The sequence below is a fragment of the Mesoplodon densirostris genome, chromosome 5 (assembly GCF_025265405.1).
Source record: "Mesoplodon densirostris isolate mMesDen1 chromosome 5, mMesDen1 primary haplotype, whole genome shotgun sequence".
Taxonomy (NCBI): Eukaryota; Metazoa; Chordata; class Mammalia; order Artiodactyla; family Ziphiidae; genus Mesoplodon; species Mesoplodon densirostris.
In genome coordinates, this window is record NC_082665.1 from 136,860,589 (window position 1) to 136,887,501 (window position 26,913).

At 48.0% G+C, this 26,913-nt stretch overlaps 1 protein-coding gene across 2 annotated transcripts in view; it reads right to left on the bottom strand.

The window, feature by feature from the left end:
* Nucleotides 1-25,422, bottom strand: part of MED12L (mediator complex subunit 12L) — a 318,889-nt gene extending 293,467 nt beyond the window's left edge. For both annotated transcript variants that reach the window (XM_060100193.1, XM_060100192.1), the window contains exon 1: nt 25,311-25,422. In XM_060100193.1, coding sequence (XP_059956176.1) covers nt 25,311-25,409 — 99 coding nt within the window. In that variant the 5' untranslated portion in view covers nt 25,410-25,422. The remainder of the gene's footprint in view (nt 1-25,310) is intronic.
* Nucleotides 25,423-26,913: the final 1,491 nt, after the last annotated feature.

Here is a 26,913-nt window from a genome sequence, read left to right on the forward strand (position 1 = left end):
GAGGACATCTAGCACGCCTGGCCCCGCCCACTAAATGGCAGTGGCACCTCAACTGTAGTGATAGCCAACACCTGCTCCCAGAGCGTCACCACACTCCTGCAGAAAACCCGAGTGTACTGAGAGGACTGCTTTTACCTTTTAAAGCCCTGCCTCTGAAAAGGGGAATCCAGGTTTCAGAAACAGGGAGTTCCACATTCACACAGGCCCTGCGCCTGCTGCAACACCATGAGGATGGGACGTCCAGCTCCAGCCACTACAGGCCCCTACAGCTCGCAGCTGTGGAGACAGGTGGAGGCCTTGCTGACCCCAGGGTGAGGATGACTAAGTGGAAATGCACACAAGGGGGACAAGAGCCCAGGCTCTGCAATAGACTGTCTGAATTTGAACCTCCAGCTCCACTGAAGAGTGACGCAAAGCAAGCTCTGGAACTGTTCCCGGGCCTCAGTTTCCTCAACTGTGAAACAGGGATAGTAAGAGTTTCTACTACTATTATCTCCATAGCCCAGTCGAGGAAACAAACAGCAGAGAGGTTAATTAACTTACCTAAGGTCACACAGTGGTAAAGAACTCCAAAGAATCCACGTTCCTAGCCACCATGCTATATCAACATGGCCAGCAATAAGTATTACTGCTGTTGTCTGTGTCATATTTCTGGTTCAGGAAAGTGATAACCTGAAGCTTCAGTAAGCACTCAGAAATACAAAAGATCTGCTTCAGAAATTTAAAAGACCTTGGCCTTCAGTAGTGGTTCCCAAACTTTTGCATGCCATCAGAATCCCCTGGTGGGTCTGTTAAAGCACAGCTGCCACTGGGGCCCCTCCCCCCAGAGTTTCCAATTCGATAGGTGGGGTGGTGCCCAAGAATCTGAATTTCTAACAACTTCCCAGATGAGTGATGCATATCCAGGGACCACACTTTGAGAACCTCTGACATAAAGATTTGTAGTTGGTGGCTGTCTAGAAAACCGGGGCATTCCCATGCCCAGCATCAGGGCTGCACTCACCACCAGGAAGAAACTGGATGCTCCACCTTAGCTCAGGAGCAGGACGTCCCAAGAAGAAAAGCCTGGTCAGAATTCTCTGCCACACCCCTGTCCCCACTCCAAAGCCACACACACACACACACACACACACACACACACACACACACACACACACACACACACACACACACACACACACACACACACACACACACACGGATCAAGGAAGAAAACAAGTCAGAAAGTTTCTCTTTCACTCCTTTAACTTCTCATACACGCACGAATAAAAACACCGGGGCTGCAGAGTGCTCAATTAAATCAGGAAGCACCCAGAGCTGAAACAGAAGGCTGGAAGGCACTTCTGTTAAAGTTTACTCACACAGAACTCTAGGTCAGCTTCCTAGAGAAACCAAGTGAAACGGAGGTGAAAACCAAAGCGTCACAACCAAAACATGCACCCTGATGGCTTTTCTCCTAAAGTTTCTTTAAAGAGTGAAAGTCAACAGCAAGAATCCAAACACTGAGTTAAGAGTAAGATTCAGATTCCAGAGTGTTTACTATTGTTGTTTAGACAGTGTTTCTCAAACTCCAGTAATGCACAAACAGACCCCTTTGAAAGGAAAAACATCCTCTCTTACCCCAGGATGCGTGATGAACCCAATTTGGGAACATGAGATAGGACATGGGTACTTAACGGCATTAGGCAGCGCTAAGAGATTCAGAACAAGATGTAACGTGTTATACGAACTCAAACTACAAACTTTTATGACACTTTGCTCTGAAGGCCTTTGCCAAATCTAATCAAGCAAATATGTAAGGGAGAGAGTCCAGATTTTAAAACAGCATGCCTCTAAAATCCCCAAGCCAGGGGACACAAATAACTTCCTCTTGCACTAACCTTGAACCTCTTCAAAGGTTTTTCTAAATAAGAGAGGATAACCACCAAAGTCCTTACCATGGTCCTAACAGAAACTGAAACTTGTTTTGCTACACCTAGTCAACAATTCTCATAAAAAAATAGAACCGTCAGCTGCTACTTTGCCTATTTGCAAAGCTGAGACAACTAAACCCCTCAAAACTTGGGGACACAACCAACCACTAATCATGATCTTAGCACCAAACCCTTTGCAGTAGAAGAACTCCTTTGTTGGAGGTTGAAAATTTTCCCATTGTACAATGTGGGGAATAAAGAAAAATAAAGTGCTAACCATGAACTCAGAGAGTTTTAAATGTTTTTGTTTATCATTAACAGCAGCGGGGGCAAAACACTGTACACACATGTGTGAGCCCTAATACCTACTCAGGCAAGAGACAATGCTCGCTGAGAACACGCATTCAGTCCGGCCTGGTGGCCTAGGGCAGTGGTGCACCAGGCCAGGCAGCATATGATTTCAACAGGTTTAAAACGGAATTGGTCCAAAAGTAACCTCAACACAGAGAAAAGAAATCTCAGCCACTCCGTCGTTGGCTTCAACTAAAACGATAAGCCTTAAAGCAATTTTAGGGAGACAGGTACCCAGACACAAACAGAAACAAAAGCCTAGAAACTGGCCCATGTTCATATGGAAGGTGAGCATTCACTCTGCATTTTTGTATTTTATACGGATACAAAAGTCAGACCTTCGATATTTTGGGTGAACTCCAAATGCATCCATAAATCTCGTGCATGTACCTTGAACTTCAGAGAATGATGTTATTTTTTGGATCACTTTCAAAGCAATCTTTTAATTTCAATAAATGTTTCATCAGGAAAGTGAAAACATTTTGATGCTAGTTTGGAAATTGCTTAAGCTCTTTCTCACTCAAAAGGGGGAAAAAGTCGGTTTAGCACAATGTTCAATGACCATCTCAAAAGCAGATAATAAATACACACACACAAGGTGCACGCACACTTAACCTCCTCCAGACTTCTCACCGCAAAGAACACATGCAGAGGTGCCCGATTTCCTCGGTCACCTACTTGCAACTAACGAACTAACTCAATGACTGCCAACAGACTGGACAGAAATGCCCAGCAGGCATGGCAATGCCACAGCAGTAGAAGATGTCTCTCTATGCACTAGTTAGGCTGTGTTAGCTAGGGTCTCACCCCACACAAAATTTTTAAAAACAGCTTTATAACTGTTTTCCCCAACTTGTCCGCCTGTCTCGCAGAAGAGCATTCTCTGAGACCCCTGAGGATGTCTGCAGATCCCATTTGAGAAGCGAGGCTATGATAACACCCATCATGGATAGATTCAATAGTGGGTTTTTTTGGGTTTTTGGCCCCGCCATGCAGCATGCGGGATCTTAGTTCCCTGACCAGGGATTGAACCTGCGCCCCTGTAGTGGAAGCTCAGAGTCCTAACCACTGGACTGCCAGGGAATTCCCAGAATCAATAGTCTTCAGGCAACACTTAGGGTTAGCAGATACAAATGACCCAAGAGATAAGGGAAAAATCCTTCTTGCCTCAGACCTCATCATTAACCAGTTCTATCCATACTTCCCTCAAAACGTGTCTCACATCTAGTCCTTCCTCTAAAATAATACACACAGCCATCTCTCTACACTGCGGCCACTGTCACAGCAGGCCCAGGTTGCTGCTCTCCACACACCTCCCCTCCTCCGTCCAGACCTTCGCCTCAACCCAGCCTGCCCACTGGCCCCTGATGAACCTTCCTGAAACACGTTTTCTTTTCTGCTCTCCCCTATTCGAAAGCCTCAGAGGCTTCCCACCCACCCCACCCCACCCCACCCCACCCCACCCCTGCCCCACAGGACCTAAAGAGAACAGAAGCATCTAGCACAACACTCTACAGATCCTCAATAACATCTGTGGGCCTTCTCTGCACCTAACTCCAGCCTCGACTCAAAACACAATCACCGGGCTTCCCTGGTGGCGCAGTGGTTGAGAATCCGCCCGCCAATGCAGGGGACACGGGTTCGATCCCTGGTCCGGGAAGAACCCACATGCCGCAGAGCAACTAAGTCCATGCGCCACAACTACCGAGCCTGCGCTCTAGAGCCCGTGAGCCACAACTACTGAGCCCACGCGCCTAGAGCCCGTGCTCCGCCACTGCAGTGAAAAGCCCATGCACTGCAATGAAGAATAGCCCCCGCTCGACGCAACTAGAGAAAGCCCGTGTGCAGCTATGAAGACCCAATGCAGCCAAAAAATAATAATAATAATTAATTAATTTTTTTAAAAAAACCACAATCACCTAGGCTGGGCATTAAACCCCTCGAACAACCAAGCTCCACCTCCCAGTCTCACTTCCATTCTGAGTGTCAGAACCACAGAGATCTGAGTTTGAATATACAGCCTTACCTATCACAGGGAACAACGTAAGTGACCTCTCTGCACCTCAGTTGCTTCAACTGAAGTAAGACAAGAATAACTCACAGGGCTGAGGTTACATAAGATAAAATGTACAAAGTTTAGCACGGTGCCTGGCCCCATATTAAGTGCTCCATAAATGGTGGCTACTGATATAAAAAAATTAGAGCTTTTTTTTTTTAACTTACATTTAATCTATTTGACTATTATATTCCTTGCCACATACACTGTCTTTTCAACCTCTAAGCCTTGCCTGATGCCATTCCCATCCCCTGGAGTACAGCATGAAATCTCTTGCCTTCTTCAAACCCCAGCTCAGGGCTTCCCCTCATTTGATCAACAAATAGCGAAGTATACATCACTGTGCTAAGTACTGGGGATTCCATAGTGAGCAAACTGCAAGTGTGATAAATGCCCCAAGGAGAAGCACTACCTGCTCAGAGCACACATGATAGGGGCTTAACCTAATCTGAGAATTCAGAAAAAATTCCCTGAAGAAGTGGCCTTTGAGCCAAACTCTTGAGTCTGAAATAGGAGTAAACTAAGTTAAGAGGAGGACCCTTATAATAGCAGGGTTGACATTTTGCGTGAAGTGATATAATACTAACTCTATGAAGACCACGAAAAGTTAGAGATGTATATTGTAACTGCTAACGCAATCGCTAATAAAAATAAAATGTAAAGAGGTAAACTAAAATGTCAATAGGTACGTTTAGATTATTTTTAACATAGTTTCATAATCCAGAAGTAAAATGGTAAATAAATCGAACCATATCAGTAATTGGGTTAAAATTCAATTAAAAGACAGGGATTGCTAGAATGGATAAGGAAGCAAAACCCAGCTACATGCTATACTTTAAATGTATTAAGACAGATAAGGTGACAGAAAACTGATGGAAAGAGATATATACCATACAAATGATGAACTTAAGAGGGCTGGAGTGGCTATATTAATACTGGACAACGTAAACTTCAAGATAAAGAGCATTATCAAAGATAAAGAGGGGCACACCATAATGATAAAAGGGTCAACTCATCGGGAAGACGTAACAACAATCACGGGCACTGTGTGCCCAACAAGAGACAGGAAGAGCGTGTGTAAGGTCTGTAGTCCTGGGAAAATGAAAGAAAGAATGCTGTCATGGCAGGAGCAAAGGGACGCAGGTGTGAGGTAAGACTGGGCAGTGGGTGGGGATAGAATACACAGGGTCTTGTGGACCAAGTAAAGGACTTCTATCTTTACAAGAGTAAAGGGTTTTACCCACACACCTATGGTCAATTAATCTTCGACAAAGGAGGCAAGAATATACAATGGGAAAAAGTGGTGCTGGGAAAGTTTAACAGCCACATGTAAAAATCAATGAAGTTAGAACACACCCTCACACCATATACAAAAATAAACTCAAAATGGCTTAAAGACTTAAACGTAAGACATGACACCACAAAACTCCTAGAAGAGAGCATAGGCAAAACATTCACCAACATAAATCGTACCAATGTTTTCTTAGGTCAGTCTCCCAAGACAATAGAAATAAGAACAAAAATAAACAAATGGGACCTAATCAAATGTACAAGCTTTTGCACAGTAAAGGAAACCATAAGCAAAACAAAAAGACAGCCTACAGAATGGAAGAAAATATTTGCAAACCATGAGACAGACAAGGGCTTAATTTCCAAAATATACAAACAGCTCATACAACTCAATAACAAAAAAACAAACAACCCAGTCAAAAAATGGGCAGAAGATCTAAATAGACATTTCTCCAAAGAAGACATACAGCTGGCCAATAGGCACATGAAAAGATGCTCGTCATCACTAATTACTAGAGAAATACAAATCAAAACTACAATGAGGTACCACCTCACACCAGGCAGAATGGCCATCATTAAAATGTCTACAAATGACAAACGTAGGGTGTGGAGGGTATGGAGAAAAGGGAACCCTCCTACACTGTTGGTGGGAATGTAAATTGGTGCAGCCACTATGGAGAAAGTCTGGAGATTCCTTAAAAAACTGAAAATGGAGTTGCCATATGATCCAGCAATCCCACTCCTGGGCATATATCCAGACAAAACTATAATTCAAAAAGATACATGCAACTAACACAACACTGTTGATCAACTATGGTCCAATATAAAATAAAAACTAAAAAATAAACTAATTTTATAAAAAGATATATGCACCCCTACATTCACAGCAGCACTATTCACAATAGCCAAGACGGAAGGAACTTAAATGTCCATCGATAGATGAATAGGTAAAGATGTAGTACATATATACAATGGAATATTACTCAGCCATACAAAAGAATGAAATAATGCCATCTGCAGCAACATGGATGGACCTAGAGATTATCATACTAAGTGAAGTAAGTCAGAAAGAGAAAGACAAATACCATAGGACATCACTTATATGTGGAATCTAAAGTATGACACAAATGAACTTATCTACAAAACAGACCCACAGACACAGAGGACAGACCTGTGGTTGCTAAGCGGGAGGAAGGCAGGGGAAGGGATGGATTGGGAGGTTAGGATTAGCAGATGCAAATTATTATACGTAGATTGGATAAAAAACAAGGTGTTACTGTCGCGCACAGAGAACTGTACTGAATAGCCTTTGACAAACCATAATGGAAAGGAATATGATAAAGAATGTATAGATAGATATGTATAAGTGCATCACTTTGCCGTACAGCAGAAATCAACACAACACTGTAAATCAACTATAATTAAATAAATTTTTTGAAGAAAAGAGTAAAGGGTTTTATGCAGTGGGGTGACATCATCCAAACTGAATAGGTCCACAGTGGGGACAACTGATTGGAGTCAAACAGGAGGCCTGGGAGCAAGGGGATTGGGACGGGTTAGAGGCTCTCTTAAGACGTGAGAAGACAGTAGCTAGGACCAAGACAGAGGCGGAAAGAAAGGGAAGCATGGAGGGATATTTACAGGGCTACTCGACAGGGCTTTTGGTAACATGTTGGATGGAATGACAAAGAGTGAGGTTATCAAGGATGTCCCTGGGTTTCTGGGATAGCAAGAGCTCTTCAAACAGCGTATAGCAGTGTTAGGGGATTTTTTTGGAGGGAAGAGGAACAGATCACAAGTTCAGTTTTAAATGTTAACTTTGAGGGCTTCCCTGGTGGCGCAGTGGTTGAGAGTCCGCCTGCCGATGCAGGGGACGCGGGTTCGTGCCCCGGTCCGGGAGGATCCCACATGCCACGGAGTGGCTGGGCCCGTGCGCCATGGCCGCTAAACCTGCGTGTCCGGAGCCTGTGCTCTGCAACAGGAGAGGCCACGACAGTGAGAGGCCCGCGTACCGCAAAAAAAAAAAAATAAAATAAAATAAAATAAAATAAATAAATAAATGTTAACTTTGAGGTAGCTGGCAAAACAAGATGTTTCTTACAGACATTTAGAAGCCTAGAGTGCCCAGAAGGTAAGGTCCAGTACCAGGCCAACCAAGGACATGCGGAGGAGGGTCTAGAGACAAGCTCTGCAGGCACTGAATTGTGTACCCCGAAAAGATAGGTCAAAGTCCTAACCCCTATACCTGTGACCTTATTCGGAAATAGGGTCTGTGCAGCAATAATCAAGTTAAGGTCATGCTGAAATCGGGTGGGTCCTAATCCAACAGCACATGGCTAGTGTCCTTATCAAAGAAAAGACACAGAAGGAAGACGGAGGCAGAGGTTGGAATTATGCTGCCACCAACCAAGGAAAGCCTGGGGCTCCCGGAAGCTGGACGAGGAAAGGAAGGATCCTCCTCTAGAGGTGTGGCCCATGCCTCCGGAACTGTGGGAGAATTTCCATTGTGTTAAGCCACCCAATTTATGGTATTTTGTTTAGGCAGCCGTAGGAAAGTAAAAGACCCATGTAGGAGAGGGGAGAGGGGAAGCTCTGCCCTATCCCTCAAAGCAAGACCACCCTCTAAAACCAGGATCCAGGCCACTTGGCAGCAGCAAGGGTCTACAACGCAGAGTCTACTACGGCTGAGAAAAGCAGCATCACTTGGCTCTGTATACGGGGACACCCCGGCGCCCTGCATCGCAACAACAGGGACTGATTTCTGTTTGGATCTCTTCTAATTGACAGGTCACTTAACAGCTGTTTGAGAAGTTTAGAAAAAAAAGAAAAAAAAGGCGGGGTAGTGGGCTGTTTCCACAACGCAGCCAAAATGCTTGTAAGAGAAGGCACTGCCACCAGCCTCCTGAAGAGAGAGCCAAGGGAAGGGGCCAGACTGACTCAGGGGAGGCAGGACTCCCCTAAAAGGCCACCTAGCATTTCCCCTACCCCCACCAACATCTCTAACATCAGGGCCACATTTGCATCGAGGCCACATCTGAAACTCAGGTCTTTACACATCCACCCTTGTCTACACGGCTATTAATATTCACCCCCATCCAAACCACACCTGCAGGCCATCAATCACTAACGGTGGGGACTCAGACGAACCCCAAAGGATATGAGCTCAACACAAAACAGCAAGTCCTATCTTGCACACCTGTACCGAGCAGCAGGCAAAAGAGAAGAAAAGAAAATCATGGTTATGGTAGTACTACTCTCTGGCCTTTATGCAGCATATTCACGCCCGTCTTCCTAAAAGCCAAATGGCTCTGGCAGGATGGGTGCCCATTTACAGGCTGAGAAACTGAGGCTGAAGTGGGGGGGGCAGTGAAATGGTTAAGCGGCCATGTGAGAATCAAGCCTCCAAGAGGCCCAATGTGCTCTCCAAGATGGGGAGATCTTGGAGGAGATCAGTATGCTTCCAATCAACCTCAACGAGAATCCTGGCTCCCTCCTCTCCTGTGAAATGGAGATCCACCTACCTTCCGTCGTAAAGAATAAGAGGAAATCGTATGTGAGGCACTCGGCGCTTTAAAAATGGGCTCATGGGAGTTCCCTTGTGGTCCAGTGGTTAGGACTCTGCACTTTCACTGCCAAGGGCCCGTGTTCAATCCCTGGTCGGGGAACTGAGATCCCACAAGCCACCCGCCGTGGCCAAAAAGAAAAAAAAAATGCTTATCACGGTCATTATAACTGTGATTTTTCACCAGGCAGCACATCCAGGCCCACACCACGCACCACGCGTCCGGGGATTCAGCCACGCTCCACAAAGCGAACGGGAATGTCCACCGAGGAGGACGTGCTGAACACACGAGGCTCTGAGGGCCTGACTCCCCGTGAGAACCTCCCTCATCCTTAACCATGAGGCAGGCAGGTCCTCCCCCTCCACTGAAAGTGGGAGAGACTCTGATTCAAATTACCTCCAAATATACTAAGCATTTATTCCACTCGTATCTAAATAATTGTAGCCTATTAATTCACATTCAAATCACCTTCAAATGCATGTCACCCTCTGATATCAAACACCTGGATGTGGCTCTCGGGAAAATTGTAGGAAAACTGCCAGAGAAAACCACTTGAACTTCTAGATTTGCATACGCAGAAAGGAGGAGAGGGGACTTCAGGTGTCCAGAGTTGATTCTGCCCAGAGCTGGATTTAAGGCAGCCTCAGGAGACCATTTTCTCTTTGGATCCCCCATTGCTCAGGTAAGTCACCGTCCCACACAACGCGTGCACTGACTGCCGTCGCATCTGAATGTAAAAGCTCTTCCTGTAAATCATACTTTTCACTTAGTGCTGAATCTGCCTCCCACTGGGCTAGGTGATCTGAGGGCAGAAAAAACAAACTCAAGCCGTGGTTTCTGTCCTCTGAAGTTAACTGTCCGGTGGACTGACTCACTGGGCCCCTTACCTGGATCCTGCTGTTCACTTCCACCCTACGCCTAACTGCATCCCTGACACCACGTGCCTGGAGGAAGGCGTGTTGTGCGATTTCCACCAAATGAACTGCAAATTCACAACGAGGAAAGCTTCTTGGGTGATAGGGATGGAACGGGCGCCGGAAAAATCTAGTAAAACTGCAGAATACCCTTCTTCCTGCCTGGGAGGGGGGAAGAGAGATTGGGAAGGTCTCTTTTTTGCTGCTGGTGGTGGTGGTGACGTTGTTCATTTGTCTACCCGGAAACAGAGAGGCTAAACCTACAATTTTGAACCAAGAAAGCAAATGTCCGTGCGTCCACCTCCGAAAAACGTAGTCCCCAAGTCAACCTGTTAACGCCTCTCAGCCTCCACCCTTTTTATTTTCGGGAGGCTTGCTCATTGCCACCTCTTCCATGGAGCTTAGCCAACCTTCCAAGCAGTTCTGGCGGTTCACCGCCACCAAAGCCGCCCGTGGAGGGCTGAACAACAGGTATTGAAGGTGAGGTTTAAAGCATGGGACGATAAACCAAAAGCCCTTTGAGTCATCAGACCTTCAAGTCAACCGGTTCGTGCCACACAGGTGAGTGAGGTGAGTGGGGAGGGGCGGGAGGGGAGGGGAGTCCGAATAGTCATTCCAATCTAGCCGTCGGGTCATTCTAGATACCTGCCATATCTCTGAAGACTGAGCACAAAAAGGTATCACTCTGAGATGCTCAAGCAACAGGACCCACTGCCACCCCAGGTGAACGGTGTCCAGGAAATGGAAGCATTTTCCGCACTCCCCTCTCCTTCATTGCCTTTGACCACTTTGTCGCCGGCCGCCAGTCCTCTTCTCCAGTCCTATTTAAAGCCCAGATCTGTCGGGCTCTGTTTACTTCGTGCTTTGGTTACTACAGCCGCCCCCCTCGCAGCCTCCCCGACTCCACTCTCTCCCCATCCGGATTTATTAGGCATGAGCTAGTGGGATAAATCTGACAGCGGGACCTCGTGAATTCGTCACCACCACCCCCCAACCGCAACCCGCCAGGACTCCAGGACTCCAAGCCCCATCTGCAGAGACACTGCCTTTTCCCCTCCATGCCTCGCTCATCCCACCTTCAGCTCTTTCTTAGGAAAGAAAGGGTACAACCTGCCCCGACTCACTCGGGTCCTGTCCCTCACACCTACATCCTCCAGGGAGACCTCCAAGTATTCCAACCCTCTCTTTTCTGAACTCACGCAGCATTTTTAGCCACACTATATAGAGAGCAGAATGGCTACAGCACGGGCTCAGGAGTCCAATTCCAACTCCATCACTATGCAGCTAAAGGACCTTGGGCAAGTGAAGTGACCCCTGGGACCGCTCTCCTGTGCCTCAGTTTCTTCACCTGTAAAAAAGGAGATAAGAGTACCCACCTGAGAGGTGTTTGTGAGGCTGGCATAAAACCAAGCATGTAAAGCACTCAGAATAACCAACACAATCAAGGCTGTCTATCGTGATGGAACGTGGCACTTTATACCCAATACTGAATGTATACATTATTCCTCAGTTTTAAAATAAACAAAAACCAATGCATGAGTCATTTTTAAAACTGTTTTATGTGCGTCAGTGAGCCAGATGTTAATTTCTAGAGCTGTGCTACTCAGAGTGTGGTCTGAAACTGCAACTGGTCCTCAAGAATAATATGCAAAAATTGAGAGTGAGTGCTTGAAAACTTTCATAGCAACTTGACATTGCCACTACATTCAAGCAGCATTTCATTTTTCTAGTAATTCATTTTTATCATACATTTATATCAGTCTGCAACAGATTGAAAATTAATTTTAAAGAAACTTGTCCTTCACCATAGATATTTTGAGAAGCGCTGCTCTAGAGAGGACAGAAGCCGACTTCTATTTCTTTCCTGCACACCCACATCGCTGAGTGCTGTGGGAGGCACATATCAAGTACTAAGTAAATGGAAGTATAACTTCGCAAACATTTCGATTACTTAATAATGACTTAAAAGCAGATCTCATGTGAGTAGTCGAAATGTAAATGGTGTCTCCAGTTCACGATCATTTTTTCTCCAAGGAGTTGACATTTAGTCTAAAATTGACCAAAGAGTGAAAACAGCTCTGACCCCAAAAATACTTTCCATACTGTCTACTAGCAGCACTGTGTAGAGCTTTAAAAAAAGAAAGAAAGGAAAAAAAAAAAAAAAACTCTAAGCAATGTCAATATTAACCTTCCTCACAGAACTCAGGAGAAATATAAATTATTTAGCACTGCCTTGGACACAGTTTTGATAAAGCCTCTCTCTATACCTTTATGTAAACCAGCATCTTAGCAAAAAATTCCAATGACACTTCAGACAAAATACATTTTTCTTAGTTCTTCCCTGCTGCCAATGCCTTAAAATGGTCCTAATCTCAACAACCTCAATAGATTAATCCATGAATGAAATGGCTGGAAAAGGAAAGCAGCAAATTCCACCAAATTTTAGTTGACAACAAGGCGGCATTTGCGTAGCTGAGCTGTGGCACGTTGGATGTGGGTTGAAGGCTGAGTTAATTCTTGCCGAGGAAAAGCTTTGCACATTCAAACTAACTCTGGAAGTGCTTGAAGAAAATTAAAGGTAAACAGGGAGTCCTGTATACGTCCTGCATCCCGTCCCTTCTCAGAGGCAGCAATGCGTAACACTACATATAAGGTGTCACTCCCAGTGGGACCTCAGTCCCCTGGTCCCTGGACCGGGTCAGCCTTGCTCCAGCAGACAGCCCTCTCTCTCCAGCAGATTTAATCTCTTCCTCTCTCTGTCCCCAAAATCTATAGACATGTTCAAGTTGAGGATTCAATACACTCTTGCTTTACTGAACTACTTGCAATTCCTCCAAAGACTGTGTCCCGTTTCCCATGTCGGTGCCTTTGCTCACACCCTCTGCCTAGAAGACCTTGTCATCTGAAAAACACCCACATTTCTGAAGACTTTTCTAATCCTCAAGAGAGATGACCCCTCCCTCACTGGTTTCCACCACCGCACTGGATGACTTCAGGGCTCTGTGCCACACAGGACTGTCATCTCTCCACGCAAAGCTTCTCAACGGTAGGAACCATGTCTTATACTTCCTGGCATCACCGTGCCCTGTACAGGGCTTCTGAGAACCACTTGCTAACAATGACTGCCCCGTTACCAGATCCAGTCAACAAATCTTTCTTTAACCCCTACCATACCCCAGACCCCCTCCCTGCCTCTGGTTATCAGTGGGTGGGAGAAAGGACATCCTCCTTGCTTCGTGAAACCTACATTGGTTGGAGGACAGAGCACAGAAAACACAAAGCGTGCTAAGGAGCAAATCATCACACTGCAGTGACAAGGAGAAGGCAACCAGTCAGCAGGAAGCGCACGTGCAAAGGCCCTGAAGAGGGAAACTGCCAAACTAAGAGGAGGCCAATGGAGATGCCCGCTCTCCCTTTGGACCACTCATCACCCCCACGCCCGCCTCCCTAACAACTCCCCTCCTCGGAGGTCCCGCTGCCAGTGTCTAGAGTCTGCCTTCTCCTCCCTCTCTTTGCACACGCTCAACAGGTAATCGCAGCCATGACTTCAACCAGCCATGCACAAATCACACCCAAATCCAGATCTGTACTACTGCTCTACAGGTCAACCTGGATTCCCCAGAGGCATCTCAAATTGAAAGTATTAAAAAAAAAAAAAAATGAATTCATTCTCTCCACTCCCCTCCCCTACCTTCCCACCCTTGGAAAAAAAAAAAAAACAAAAACAGTTCACAAGTTCTTTCGTTCCCTATGGCATGTTAGTTTGAGGACCACTATCAATCATCTACCTACCCAACTGTGTAAGCCAGTGTTCTCCATTTCAAAGACCTCTGAGGTTCCCAAGAACTTTCCAGCTACATATCCGTGAGACCAAATTTTCTTCATATCCTTCCATCGAAACAACATACGACAATAGACTAAATGGAGAACTAGACGTGAGAATCCAGACATTAAGGAGATCAGCTCTGCAGAAATGTAAAACAATGCCACTCCTTCCACCATTTCTTTTTGATTTGGAAAAATAGTTCTTGTTCGTAAAAGACATGTGAAACGTGAAATTGGTTTATTATTGTTTTGAAATGAATTAATACATATTTCTAAAATTTCTCAGGTCTAATTTCTAATGTGGTAAATACTGAGATATAACTTACATGAAAGCTCTATGGCATCCCAAATAAGGTTTATTATAAAGGGGTCCTAAGATCAGAAAGTTTGGGAGCCACCGGCCTGAGCTAAAAACGTGGGTAGAGCCTTGTACGCGTTCGGCCCTCTCACCAAACACATCCATTTTGCCAGTTCTGCCGCCCCAACGACCCTTCTCCTAAATTCTCTCCTACTCTTTCTTCCCAAGCTCACGAGGCCAAAAGGACCCGCAAGAGACATCCCAATCAAATCCTGGAACCTGTGAGTGTTACTTATTCGGAAAAAGGGTCTTTATATATACACTACTATGCCTTAATATAAAGTAAATAACTAACGAGAACCTACTGCATGGCACAGGCAACTCTACTCTCTGCTCTGTGGTGACCTAAACGGGAAGGAAATCCAACAAAGGGGGGATTGACGTATACGTATAGCTGATGCACTTTGCTGTACAGCAGAAACTAACACAACACTTTAAAGCAAATATACTCCAAAAAAAAATTGGAAAAAAAAAAAAAGGAAAAAGTGTCTTTGCAGATGTAATTAAGTTAAAGATCTTGAGATGAGATCATCCTGTGTTATCCAAGTGGGCCCTAAATCCAATAACAAGTGTCCTTATCAGGCACACCCAGAGAAGAACAGACACACAGAGAAGGCCATGTGAAGACGGAGGCGGAAGTGAGACATATGTGGTCACAAAGAGGCCAAGGGATGCCCGGAGCCACCGGAGGCTGGGTACAGAAAGGAAACGCTCTCCCCTGGAGCTCAGAGGAGTATAAGGCCACCGATGCTCCCTTCAGACAGCCGGCCTCCAGAGCTGCGAGAGAATACATTTCCATCGTTCTAGGCCACCTGATTTGTGGTACCTTGTTGTGGCAGCCACGAAAACCTAATCCACCCCCCCACCCCCAGGCCTGGAACGTGAGGGACCACCGAGCTCGTCAGTCTTTCTGCCTCAGTGTGACCCCCAGAAGCACCGTCCCTTCAAACTGAGACCCTTAGTCATCTTAAATCTCACTCCCGTAACACCCTTGAACGGCCACCTCGTGGCCTCCACACAGCACACAAAGGACCCCATAACTTGACCTCTCCCTCCCACTCTGACCCGGGTGCCCCCTGCACGCCCCACACCACACCTCACCTCAGGCTCACAGCACAGCCCACGTTCCTCCTGGCCTGTGGCGCTTCACACCACACCCTCAGCCCCCGCCACGGCTACGCACCCTCCAAGTCCAAGGCTCAAAATCTCCTCCTCTACCAGGTCCTGTCAAAAAGCGGATCACTGCCGCTTGTCTCCACAGCACTTTGTACATTCCCATCGAATAACACGTGAAACACTGTATCCCGTATTTACGGGCCTGTCACTCCCTCCAGACCAGGGTTTCTCAACCTGGGAACCACTGACGTTTGAGTCCAGATAAGCCTTTGTTGTGAGGACTGTCTGAAGTACTGGAGGGTGTTAGTGATGTCCCCTGACTTCTGCCTACCAGGTGCCAGTAGCAGTTAACACACGCACGCAGGCACGCACACACATGCACCCATAACTGGAACAACCCAAAATGTCTTCACACACTGCCAGTGTCCACAGGGGGTCACCCCAGATGAAAACCGCGGCTCTGTATTGAAACCTTTGGGGGCCCAGGACCATATCCAATGCACTCAGCATTTGTTTACACTTTCATTCGTAAAAGACGTTTTGAGTCCGAGGTTTGGTCCAGGCACTGTGCTCAAAGCCAGAGACAGAGGAGGAAATACAAGTCTTAGGCCCTGTCCTCAATAGTGACTGAATGACAGAATCCGTTTGGCATGCATACATATAGTCATGCTTCCTTCGGAACATGGAAAATAAAACCCAGGGGCTGAAATTTTTCTCCTCTTCTCATGCCCGAGCATTTCATAACTAAGGGGGATCCCTTTGTATACAGAATGCCATGTATAAGTGTCACTCCCTGGAAGTGGGCAACTGGTACAGCTTGTGTGTTTGTATCTCCAAGAGAGCTACCCATAAATAAAGGAGACTCTCAACCAAGAAAATGAAAACTAGACAGGCTCAATCCCCAACACAGCCCACAAAGGCCAGTGCCAGAGCTATCTGCAACAGAGGCCATGGACAGGGCTGAGAACCTTCCACCAAAAAACAGGATGACAAGAGTGCCCGAGCTTCCAGAGTATTCTTCCCTCTGCCCAGGAGACACCACACAAGGTTCTGGCAAGCTCTGAGAAGATCAAATAAATGGCTAGCTGAACAGTCCCCAGCTCTCACAGAGGCACTGGGTGCCCTAAAATGCAGAGTAGTTCTCATTGCCAGGGCAACACAAGGGTGTTTACCAGAAGCGGAGGCTGTGTACAGAGGGGAGGCCAAGTAAAGCTGCAAGAACAAATCAGGGCACACAAGTGCTTGGCCAAGATCTGCCTTAACGAGTCACTTTAACCTCTCTGGGACTCAACTTCCACTTGTATTGAATGAGGAAAGTGAGAGCCACCTATCTCTAAGCTCCCTTCTAGCTCTAAACACATCTGGTTTCCCCCCCAGAATGGTACAGACCCACAGAATCTCCCTCTCCAAACAAAACTCAATAGGGATCTCCCTCCCTTCCCACCAAAACTCTTTCTGCCAGAAATGGAAACAAATAAAGGAGCCGTCTCCACATCCCCTCAGCTTCTGATAGGCACTCTGCAGAATTAAGCACCGGACAGACAAGATGCAGGTGATCTTTGTCTCTTGCTGTACTCATGAAGCCAGAGACTAGGAGAGCTCTGGGAATGTATATTCTCTGGGAAAAAAGGCTCATGCTGTGACGGTTTGAGGGGGACAAAATATAATTGGGAAGTACCATGACAACCTTAGAATGCTTTCAGACACCAGAAATTGACAACTGGTCCAACAATGGTTTAAACCATGTGGACACCTCTGGTTTACTTAACAAGAAATCCAGGGAGAGGTGGTCACGGTCAGTTCAGTAGCTTGACAATTTCATAAAGCCACTGAATCACCTCCACTCTTCATCCATAGGCTCCCTGCCTCACGGTAACAAGACAGGTGGCCTAGCTCCAACCATCATATCCTCTTATTAATTTTCCAAAGATAGGGAGCTAAGGAGCTATCAGGGCATTAAGAGAAGGCACTCTCTCCCTTGCCTGTACTTTTTTCAGCAAGGAAAAATATTCTTCTCCAAAAAGTCACAAAGCAGATTTCTATTAAATCTCTTTAGCCAGAATTCAGTTATACGCTCACCCCAAGCTGCAAGAGAGGCTAAGAAAGTGGGGATCCGGCTTTAAAAAAATTTTTTTTTTTTTTTTGGTGGGAAGCAAGTAGGGGAAACAGGGATAAGAATGATGCTAAAGTAGCCAACAAGGCATCTGGCACATACAACCATACCCAGCACCGTGTGGGGAAATGCTTAACAACCAGCTTTCAAAAGGACTAAAACAAAACAAAAACCCCTAATGCGTAGCATTTGCCAATTTCCTTGGTGTAACTACTCCCCTGATGCCAAATTTCAAGTCACCAGCATGATATTAACCAGCTCACAAAATTCCTGAAATTTTAATAATCAGCTGCTACCACTGAATTGAAACCTCAACATTTGGTAAAAAATTAAGTTTACAATGCTCCTTCCCCATTCAAAACACTCTAGATGGCTAGGTATTATTCTCTCCAGCTCATAGGTGAGGAAAATGACACAGCACCCCAAATCACACAGCTTAAGTGGCAGGGTTGGAATGCTGACATAACAGCCCTAACCCAACCTCATCACAGCTTTGACAGGTCACAAGTGCCTATACCTACACCCTCAAGATCCCTCTGCCTAAACCTCTCAGCTAAAGGGGCTCTAACTTGGCTTGGAACCAACAACAAAGATGCACTCCAGTAAACCCAATCAAAGTTACCTAATAATTATTAAGTTACTTCCTCCAATGACACTGGTAGTGCACATTTATTGTTACAGTGGAGAATACAGATTAGTACAAGAAAGAAAATAAAAATCATCCCTACACCCATCCTCAAAAGAGAACAACTGTCTACATGTGGGTGATAATCCTTCCAGATTACGTAGACATATATCTTTAAAGTAGAAATCATGCTATTGGGTAACATAATGACACTCTTCTTTTTTTTTTTTTTTTTTTTTTGCGGTACGCGGGCCTCTCACTGTTGGGGCCCCTCCCCTCTCCCTCTGCGGAGCACAGGCTCCGGACGCGCAGGCTCAGTGGCCATGGCCCACGGGCCCGGCTGCTCCGCGGCATGTGGGATCTTCCCGGACCGGGGCACGAACCCGTGTCCCCTGCATCGGCAGGTGGACTCTCAACCACTGCGCCACCAGGGAAGCCCAACACTCTTCTTTTGAATGTAAATTTTCCAAAACAGAGAAATAGAGAGGACTGTGTCATGAACTCCCTTGTTGCCATCACCCAACTTCAGAAATCCTCTAAAAACTATGAGAAGTCCAAGCATTTCCATGTTCCCTTCTCAGACTGGAATGTGTAGGAGGTAGGCGCCTCCCTCCACACTTCCCTTGGATTTCTCTCCTGCCTGGCCTTCCCCACTCAGACTGTGAGGTCAGCCCTTCTCCAGGCTTAGTCCACCAGCTCCTTTCATCACTGCTCAGAGAACACTGGGGAAGGGAACCTGTAATCATGCTCACTCTTCTTATGGATCCCTCTACCTTCTCTAATTCCTGCCTAGTCTGTCAAGAAGCCTCACAGCTGGGGTTCAGAACCTCATTAAAGGAGACACAGAAGGGAGCTGTGGATATTTCAAGCCCAAGGCATGGAATTCTAGTCTGCCATAAACCAGGTACAGCTGACAGAAAACAAGCCTATGCTGGGAACCATGGGTATTAGAACAGAACTTCAGGGGGGACAGTAGCTAAATGCATTTGCACTATACTAACACTTTGAATAGTGTATTTGTCTAAAGACTCCAACACATCAAATAGTGGGGAGCAGGTAGGAATAAGGGGGGGTCTGGCTCACAACGGTCTCTACAGGTAAAGACACAAACTAAAGCAGTGGCTTTCAAAACTTCATGTGTTTGGGAACCACCTAGAAAATGTGTTTAAAATGCAAATTCCTCAACCTCCTTCCCAGAAATTCTGACTCAGCAGGTCTGGGGTGGAGGCGGGCGCATTATGGCGGCATTTTTAAGGAGCATCTTTGACAATGCTGCTGCAGGTGTTGGCAGTCCCTGAGAAATGACAGCCACCTGAGTTCCTCCGCCACAAAGTTTTTGTGGCAACACTCCTGTGAGCAGTGGAACAAGCAGGGCCTCTGACCCAGTGCTTTTTACACTGGTTCTGGCCTAAGAGTCTCAGGAGGAATAAGTTAAATACACAGAGGCCCCTCCCAAACACTGCTATTCACTGCTATTCAGGGAGGTCTATGGTGGGGCCCCGGGACCAGCCAATTCATCTCAATTCACTCATCTCTGTCTTTTGGTGCCCCAAGCAACTGGTCAACCTGTCCTCTCATCCCGGGCAACTTCATCAACATCCTCCCTCTCAGAGATGGTTAAGAAACAAATTTTCACCGCCCCTCCCCCCAACCTCCCCAGCTGTCACTAAAACAAGCATTTAATGCTTTAAGGGTTTTAGATGCTAACAAGAAAACAGGCGTTACCAAAATAAAACAAGCATTGGGACAGTTAAGAGTTATAAATACTCATAACTGCTCGTTAAGAGTTCTGTCTGCATTTTATTCATTTCTTCGAGAACTATTTACTGAGCACCCAGTCTCTTCCCAGGCACTAGGCAGTTCACAACTGTGGACGCCACACACAAGCCCCTGCTGTCCTGCAGCTTACATCCTAGTGTGGAACGAAGACCAAGGAGAGGATAAGGATCCTAATAAGGGACTTTCTGACAGTGACAAGCACCACAAAACATATGAACACAAAATAATGAACTAACAAGGATAAGAGAAGATGGGTTACAAAAAAGGCCTCCTTGCCAGCTAGTCTCTATAAGTAAATGACAGGAGACATGACCTCGGGGCAGCAAGGGACAAGAACCTGAACACTAAGGAGCTGGGCCTGCTAGGAGAGAGGTGGCCGGTGGTCCCACCACACAGCCAGGAGGCCGCTAAGCAAATCAGGAGGGGGCCAGATCTCCAAGGGACAGGGTCTTGCGGATGTTACAAGTATAAGGAAGCCCCGGGATCATTTAACAAGGGAGGGGTTATACTAAGAGTAGCTGACCTGTACTAAGCACCATTTGCGTGCCAGGCACCATTCAAATCTCATTTTATCTTCCCAGCAACGCCGTGAAGTAGGAACAAATAAGTAGGAACCTCCCCATTCCACAGGTCATATCTGAGTCAAAACAGGCAGTAGGGGGCTTCCTTGGTGGCGCAGTGGTTGAGAGTCCGCCTGCCGATGCAGGGGACGCAGGTTCGTGCCCCGGTCCAGGAAGATCCCACATGCCGCGGAGCGGCTGGGCCCGTGAGCCATGGCCACTGAGCCTGCGCGTCTGGAGCCTGTGCTCCGCAACGGGAGAGGCCACAACAGTGAGAGGCCCGCGTACCGCAAAAAAAACAAAAAACAAAACCAAAAAAACAGGCAGTAAGTGATGGAGCCTGACCGCAAAGCCAGGTGGTCTGGCTACAGGCAGTGGTTGTGGAAGTGACCAAGGGGCAGATGGGCGGGGCCTCGAAGGCCTAATTCAGTAGGGAGTTTGAGTTTTATGCCAAGTGTCACAGAAAGCCATTGGAGGGGGGCTGAGACTTTTTGACTCGTTCCCTTAGATCTAAGAGAGGGAACAACTTCTGGGGAAAGCCCACCGTACCCTGGCTGAGCTGGCTGCTAGACCCAACTACTGCAACTTCGGCCACAGAGATGTCTAACCCTGCCCTGCCTGGGTTGGGAAGAGCTCTCCAGCCCCTGCAGAATTGGATGCCACCTTCTCTCTAGGTTAGTATCTCAAAGTGGGGCCCTGGACCAGCAGCATTAAATCACCAGGATCTTGTTAGAAATGCAAATTATGGGGTCCCACCTCAGCCCTACTGAATCTGAAAAACTCAGCCATCTGTTTTTAACAAGCCCTACAGGTGTGTCTAGTGACACATTATCCGCATGCAGCCATCCCCACCCCCATGCAGCCATCCCCACCCCCATACCCTCCCAAATCACGTTCTACTTGTCCTTGGGCAGCCTCTGCACTGCACACCAAGCCATCCTCCCCTCTGGACCCTACTGGCGGGGTTCTATGGCCCCTCATGCCTAGAAATCTCACTGTTGCCCCAACCTACTTTTCTAACTAATTTGATTTCCTAAAAACATTGACTATTCAGCTACTTAGGCCTCTTCTACCCTGGAAGTAAAACTTCTCTTCCTTTCTACTTCTAGAGTTTAATTCTGCTTTCAGCCTTGTAGCCTCCAAAGTAGACAGCAAGGATAATTTCTGCCTTCACCTAGACTTTCCCTAACACCCCTCAGTCACCAGATTTCTCTTTATTTATTCATTCCCACTCTCATTTATAAATTCCTACAAGTATCCATGCCCTCAGCATCCTAGGAACTAACTGCACTAGGTGCCAGCTACTTCAGGGGTTCCTAAACAGCTCTCATCCCTGCCCTCGTTTCTGACCCATTAACGGGGGGCTGGGGGCAACATGCAAATAAATACATAATTACAAATTATCTACTTATACTAGAAAGGCCTCTGAGGAGGCCGCTGGGCTGAGACCTGAATGATGAAGAAGCAGGCCTGACGGTAGTTTAAAACAGCAAATATTTGCGTGTTGAATCCATGCCGTACTCTGGTCTAAGTGTTTTCTGTTTACTATCCATATCGTCTTCCAACAGCCCTAAGGAGCAGGTAGTGGTCTCACCCCGACTCTACAGGAGGGGATACTGAGGCACAGGGAGAATAAGGAGTATATGTAAACAGCAGAGCCAGGATTCAAAACCAAGCACGCTGGCTCCAGAGCCTACCTACCCTCCTAACCACAGGATTCGGTGATGAGAGCAGGGTGGAATGGTGCGGGTGGAAAGGCAGACAGGGGTCCAGGCAGGCAGAGTGGCACGTGTAAGAGCCCTGGGGCAGAGAAAAGTCAGACGGAAGCAGAAAGGAAGTGGAAACTGGTGAGCGGTGAGGTGAAACTGGGGAGCGGCGGATGGACTGGAAATATATTGGGGAAATGGATGGGACAAGATGCGCTGACAGGTGTATTATGGGGTGTAAGGGTGAAGGAGGAATCAAGGAGAACTCACAGTTTTCTGGTGCCCTATTTTCAAGGCTCGAGGACAGAGGGTAAAGTATTATAACACAAGATATACTAAAGTCCTGCGGAGCGCTGAGGCACAGCAAGCTCTCAAATGAATAGACTCCATCGATCAAGCAGGTTAAAGCTTCCAGTCCCCCCCACCCCACCCCCACTTCTCTGCAGGAGGTCTTCATTCAAGGGTCCCATCCTGTCCCCAGGCAGCTATTTTCCAGAACACTATTAGCCCGGGTTAACAGCAGTAAAAGCTGCAGCTCCAGTAATAAGAATAGCTTTACCAGGAGGAGGGTTTTTCCTCACAAAAATGTAATGCATTTAGAACCAGGGTTCTCAAATTTTTCTAAACAGCACAATGATACTAATTTACAAATGAGAAGTGATGCGGCTTGCCCAAGGCCACACAAATGCAAAGAGGCTGAACCAGAATCCAAATCCAGGTCTGCCTAACTTGGAAGCTCACACTTCCTCGGTTAAATCAGCATTTCCCACAGTGTGGGACAGGTCTCTCTGATGGAATACACCAGTGGTTTTAGATGAACTTTTTAAAGTTTTAATACTTATGGTCTTGTTTCAATATGAATAATCATATATGTGTGTATGTAACATTAAATAAATAAAAATTTTAAATGAGATATATACATGATTTGATATGAATTTATATATATATATATATATATATATCACATCAAATCCATGACTTCTTGTGTATTACTGCCTAAGAAACAGAAAAAGTTTCCTAAAAGTTAAACATTAGAATAAAAGTACAGGTGATAGAGGGATAGGGGAGAAATCTTGAGGCGACGCATAAATAACTGCAGCTTGTGAAACACTGCTCACCACGGCACCGCCCAAGAACAGCCAACACCTGTTCCATGTTGTATTCAAATCTGGCTACAGCCACACATAACTCTGACTGTGCTCCAGAGGGATAAAATGTTGGTTGCCTCTGGGGAAAGGGAATAATACCAGGACAACACAATTTAGCATTAATCATCCTTAGCACAGTACTGGTCTTGACATAAGATGCTGTTTTGGTCATCCAACTCCTCTGCCGATTCCCCACACACCTTAAGTCAGGTACGCTCTCCTGGGCCTCGGTTTCACTTTGTCCAAAGGAAGTTACAAAAAGCAGGCTCTAAGGTCACTTCCAGTTTTAGAGTTCCATAAAATGTCATAAAGACCCTAAAATCCAAAAGTATTTTTTTCCAGAATCATAGAGGCCCCAACCCTGAATGAGTGTCGACCTGAGGAATAAATGTTAAATAACCCCACAAGGCATCCCAAGCCCCCATCCCTTAACTGGGGAGAGGCTATCAATTGTGCTGCCCTCTGGAAAGACGTGACAAAAGACATTGATTACAAGATGATAAAGATCACCCAATGTCCCTGTCCCCACCAAAACTTTAAGAATTTTCTGCCACAAATGTTTAAGTTATTAACTTTCTCTACACTTGGTTGTTCGTGTTTGTTGTTTCGTCTGTAACAATTAACTTTATTCTGGGTGGCAGCAGCAGGGAGAGAAATGAGTAGGAAGAAATCTGCAAAATCCCATCAAACTCCTAACCTCATATTAAGCCTCGGCTGAGAACCACCTGTAAAACCTTCCAAGCTTCGATGTGAATTACTCCACGGATGTTCGAACACGTTTAATATGCTAAACCTCTAAATGGAGTCGTCACTCCTTATCTTTCAGAAACATTATTAACAAAACAGTTTAACCAGAACAAGCATTCTTCCTTTATGATTGAGATAGATACATTCATCAAAAGGGAAGTCTTAAGGACCCTCCTGGCCTTCTTTACAAAGCCCCTTCTGGGATGTCAGTAGGCCTGTAAACTTTTAATAGAAGGTTTTTAGGTTCCCAGAAAGAGAAGTTTTGAAATGTGCTCTCACTTCATGTTTAGCTGAAGACAACAGTGGATGGGTGGGCTGCAGCTGGCAAACTCAGAAAGCACAGCTGGGTAGCAGGTGATCTTAACAACAACAACAAAAAAAGCAAATCCCTGGGCAAATTGCGTAGCCAGGGGTGATCATTACAACTGGAGAGTTGTTACATAATTACTTGTTAACTACTAACAAACATATACAAGGCTTCAAAATGCCACGGTTACTCCAGCCATCGAAGCGAGTGTATCTAGTGCAAGAGTCAAGGTTCCTCCAATTAATTTCATTCAAAGAAACAAGCAATCCCAGGACCTATTCCCTTCCAAGGTAACCTGACTGCCTTTACATATACAAAACAGCCTCCAGCAATTAAGCCAATCGCCTCTAGGGATGAAAATCAGTTTCCCTTTTATATTGATTTTTAAAGGGGAGAGGGGAGACAGAAGTACGTTGCAAGAGCTAAATTCATCACCTGGACAAAAACGACTTCCACTCCAAACTGGAAAATTTGAACAGAAAAGGTCTTCCGCCACCCCACCCACAGCCGCCCCTGCTCGGCTGGCGTAAAACCCAAGACCTGTGTCGGATGCACTGCATTCCAACATTTTTCAAAAAGTTTACGAGGCTTTACCGAAGCGGCGGGGAGAAAAATAAAGCAGGCAAAAGCCGGGGAGAGGGAGCTGGAGGGTTTCCGCAGGGAAGAACCGGGTGAAGCGCCCGGCTGCGCCGTGCAAGGCCCGGTAACGGGGAAGCGACCCGGCAACCGGAGAGCGAGCGCCCCCGTGGCGCGCGGGGACTGACAGCCGCTCGGTCTCCACCGCCGGGGGTCCCCCAGCCCCCCAGCCCGGCCCCCGCCGCCAGTCCCCCTGCCCACCCTTCCCCCGCAGCGCCGGCGATGCCCGCTGGGCCAACTTGGCCCCGGGTCAGCGCTGCGGAGCGCGGCCCCGGTTGCCGGGGAGGCCGCCGGCGCCCTTACCTCCTTCTGCTTGGGGTCCTGCGGGTAGACGTCCGGCGGCCCGAGCCGGGGGCGTTTCAGCGGTCTCTGCTCATAGCTGAGAAGCCCGAAGGCGGCCATGATCTCTCATGTTAACCGGCGAAATGAATGAGAGTTGGAGCTGGAGCAGCCGCCTCTGAGCACCAGGGAGCAGCACTTTGCAGACAGACTCCCTCTCCCCCTCCTCGCTCGTGTGGCGCTGCAGGCAGGAATAAAGCAGGTTGGATGCTGCCGCTGCCCGGCACGCAGACACGCACTGATGGGGGCAGCCTTCGGCGGGCACCCTGCTGCGCTGGAGCCCCGGGACGCACCGCCAACGGAGGGGCTGGAGGTCCGCCTGGGTCCTCCGAGGCGCCTGCCTCCTGTTCCCCACCACCCTGTACCCAGGGGGAGGAGCAGCTGATGGGAACGTGTGACTTTTTTCACCAATGGACCTAAACCCACCCCAGCTGGGCGCAGGATGGGGTGGGGGAGGGGCACGGGGCGGGGGGAAAAAAACTTTTCTTGGCGCCCCAGGCAGGTGGCTCGAGTGCTTGCCCTAGGCGAGGGTGGCCCGCCTACCCGAGGAAGAGACTGCGGAGCGGCCCGCCCCCGCCCCCTCTTCTACAGCAGGGACCCTTCCCCCGCCGCCACGCGCCCCGCAGACCCCGCCACCTGGGCGCGGACCCGGTTGGGAAGGAGGGGGACAGGCCTGGAGGGGATGGGGGAGACAGGGATGCGGACGGTGGGGAAGCGGCCGGTGCCTCCTAGACGCCCGCCGGGCTCCGGTGGCGCATCCGCGGCTCCGGTCCCCTCGGCGGCTCCGGGCAGGCGCCGAGGCGCGCTGCTAGCGGTCGCAGCGGGTGGAGGGGGCCGTGCTCACGGTGGCTCGGGGCCGGTTTAACCCTTTGCTGCCCCTCCAGGGGCTGGGGAAGTGGGGGTGGTGAGGAGGGTTGGCAGCGAGTGCCGACGGGGGTAGCTAGCCCGCGGGCATCTCGGGCTCCTCCAACCCCCCCCGGCCGCGCTCCTTCCACCTCCCCCCGCCCCCAACAGTTTACCTGTTGGTCCCCGGCTAGTGGTCAGGGGCCGCCAGCCGCGGCGGCACTTTGGCGGCCGCAGCCTCCACGATTCGGGTTGGGATGGGGGGGCGAGGGGAGGCGACTGGATTTGATCTGATTTGTAAGGTATCAGTCTCGGCCGGGCGAGCTCCGGGGACGCCGCGAAGTTTGCCACTGTCTGGGGGCGGCGGGTGACGCCGGCTCGCCGCCGCCGGCGTTCTCGCCCCCAAGGCCGGGGAGCGCAAGCTTCCGAGTTGGCGGACGGCGGCGCGGCGGCCGCACTGAGCATGCCCAGCTCGGCGGCCGGACCGCGGAGGAGTTGGCTGCGAGCGCGCTCCGATCCGCCTCTCCGGGTTTTCGCAGCTGCAGAGCGCGCAGCCCGCGGGCCCGGGCGCCGGGGCTGGCCCTGTGGTGTATCTGGGCGAGGGAGGGGGCGCCCCCTGGACCCCTCTCCCGGCCGCGGGCTGCGCTGTCCGCCTCGACCTCTGTTAAGGTCGCTGTCCCCGTGGCCTGAGCCGGAAACCTCACCTGCGCCGGGCGTGGGGGAG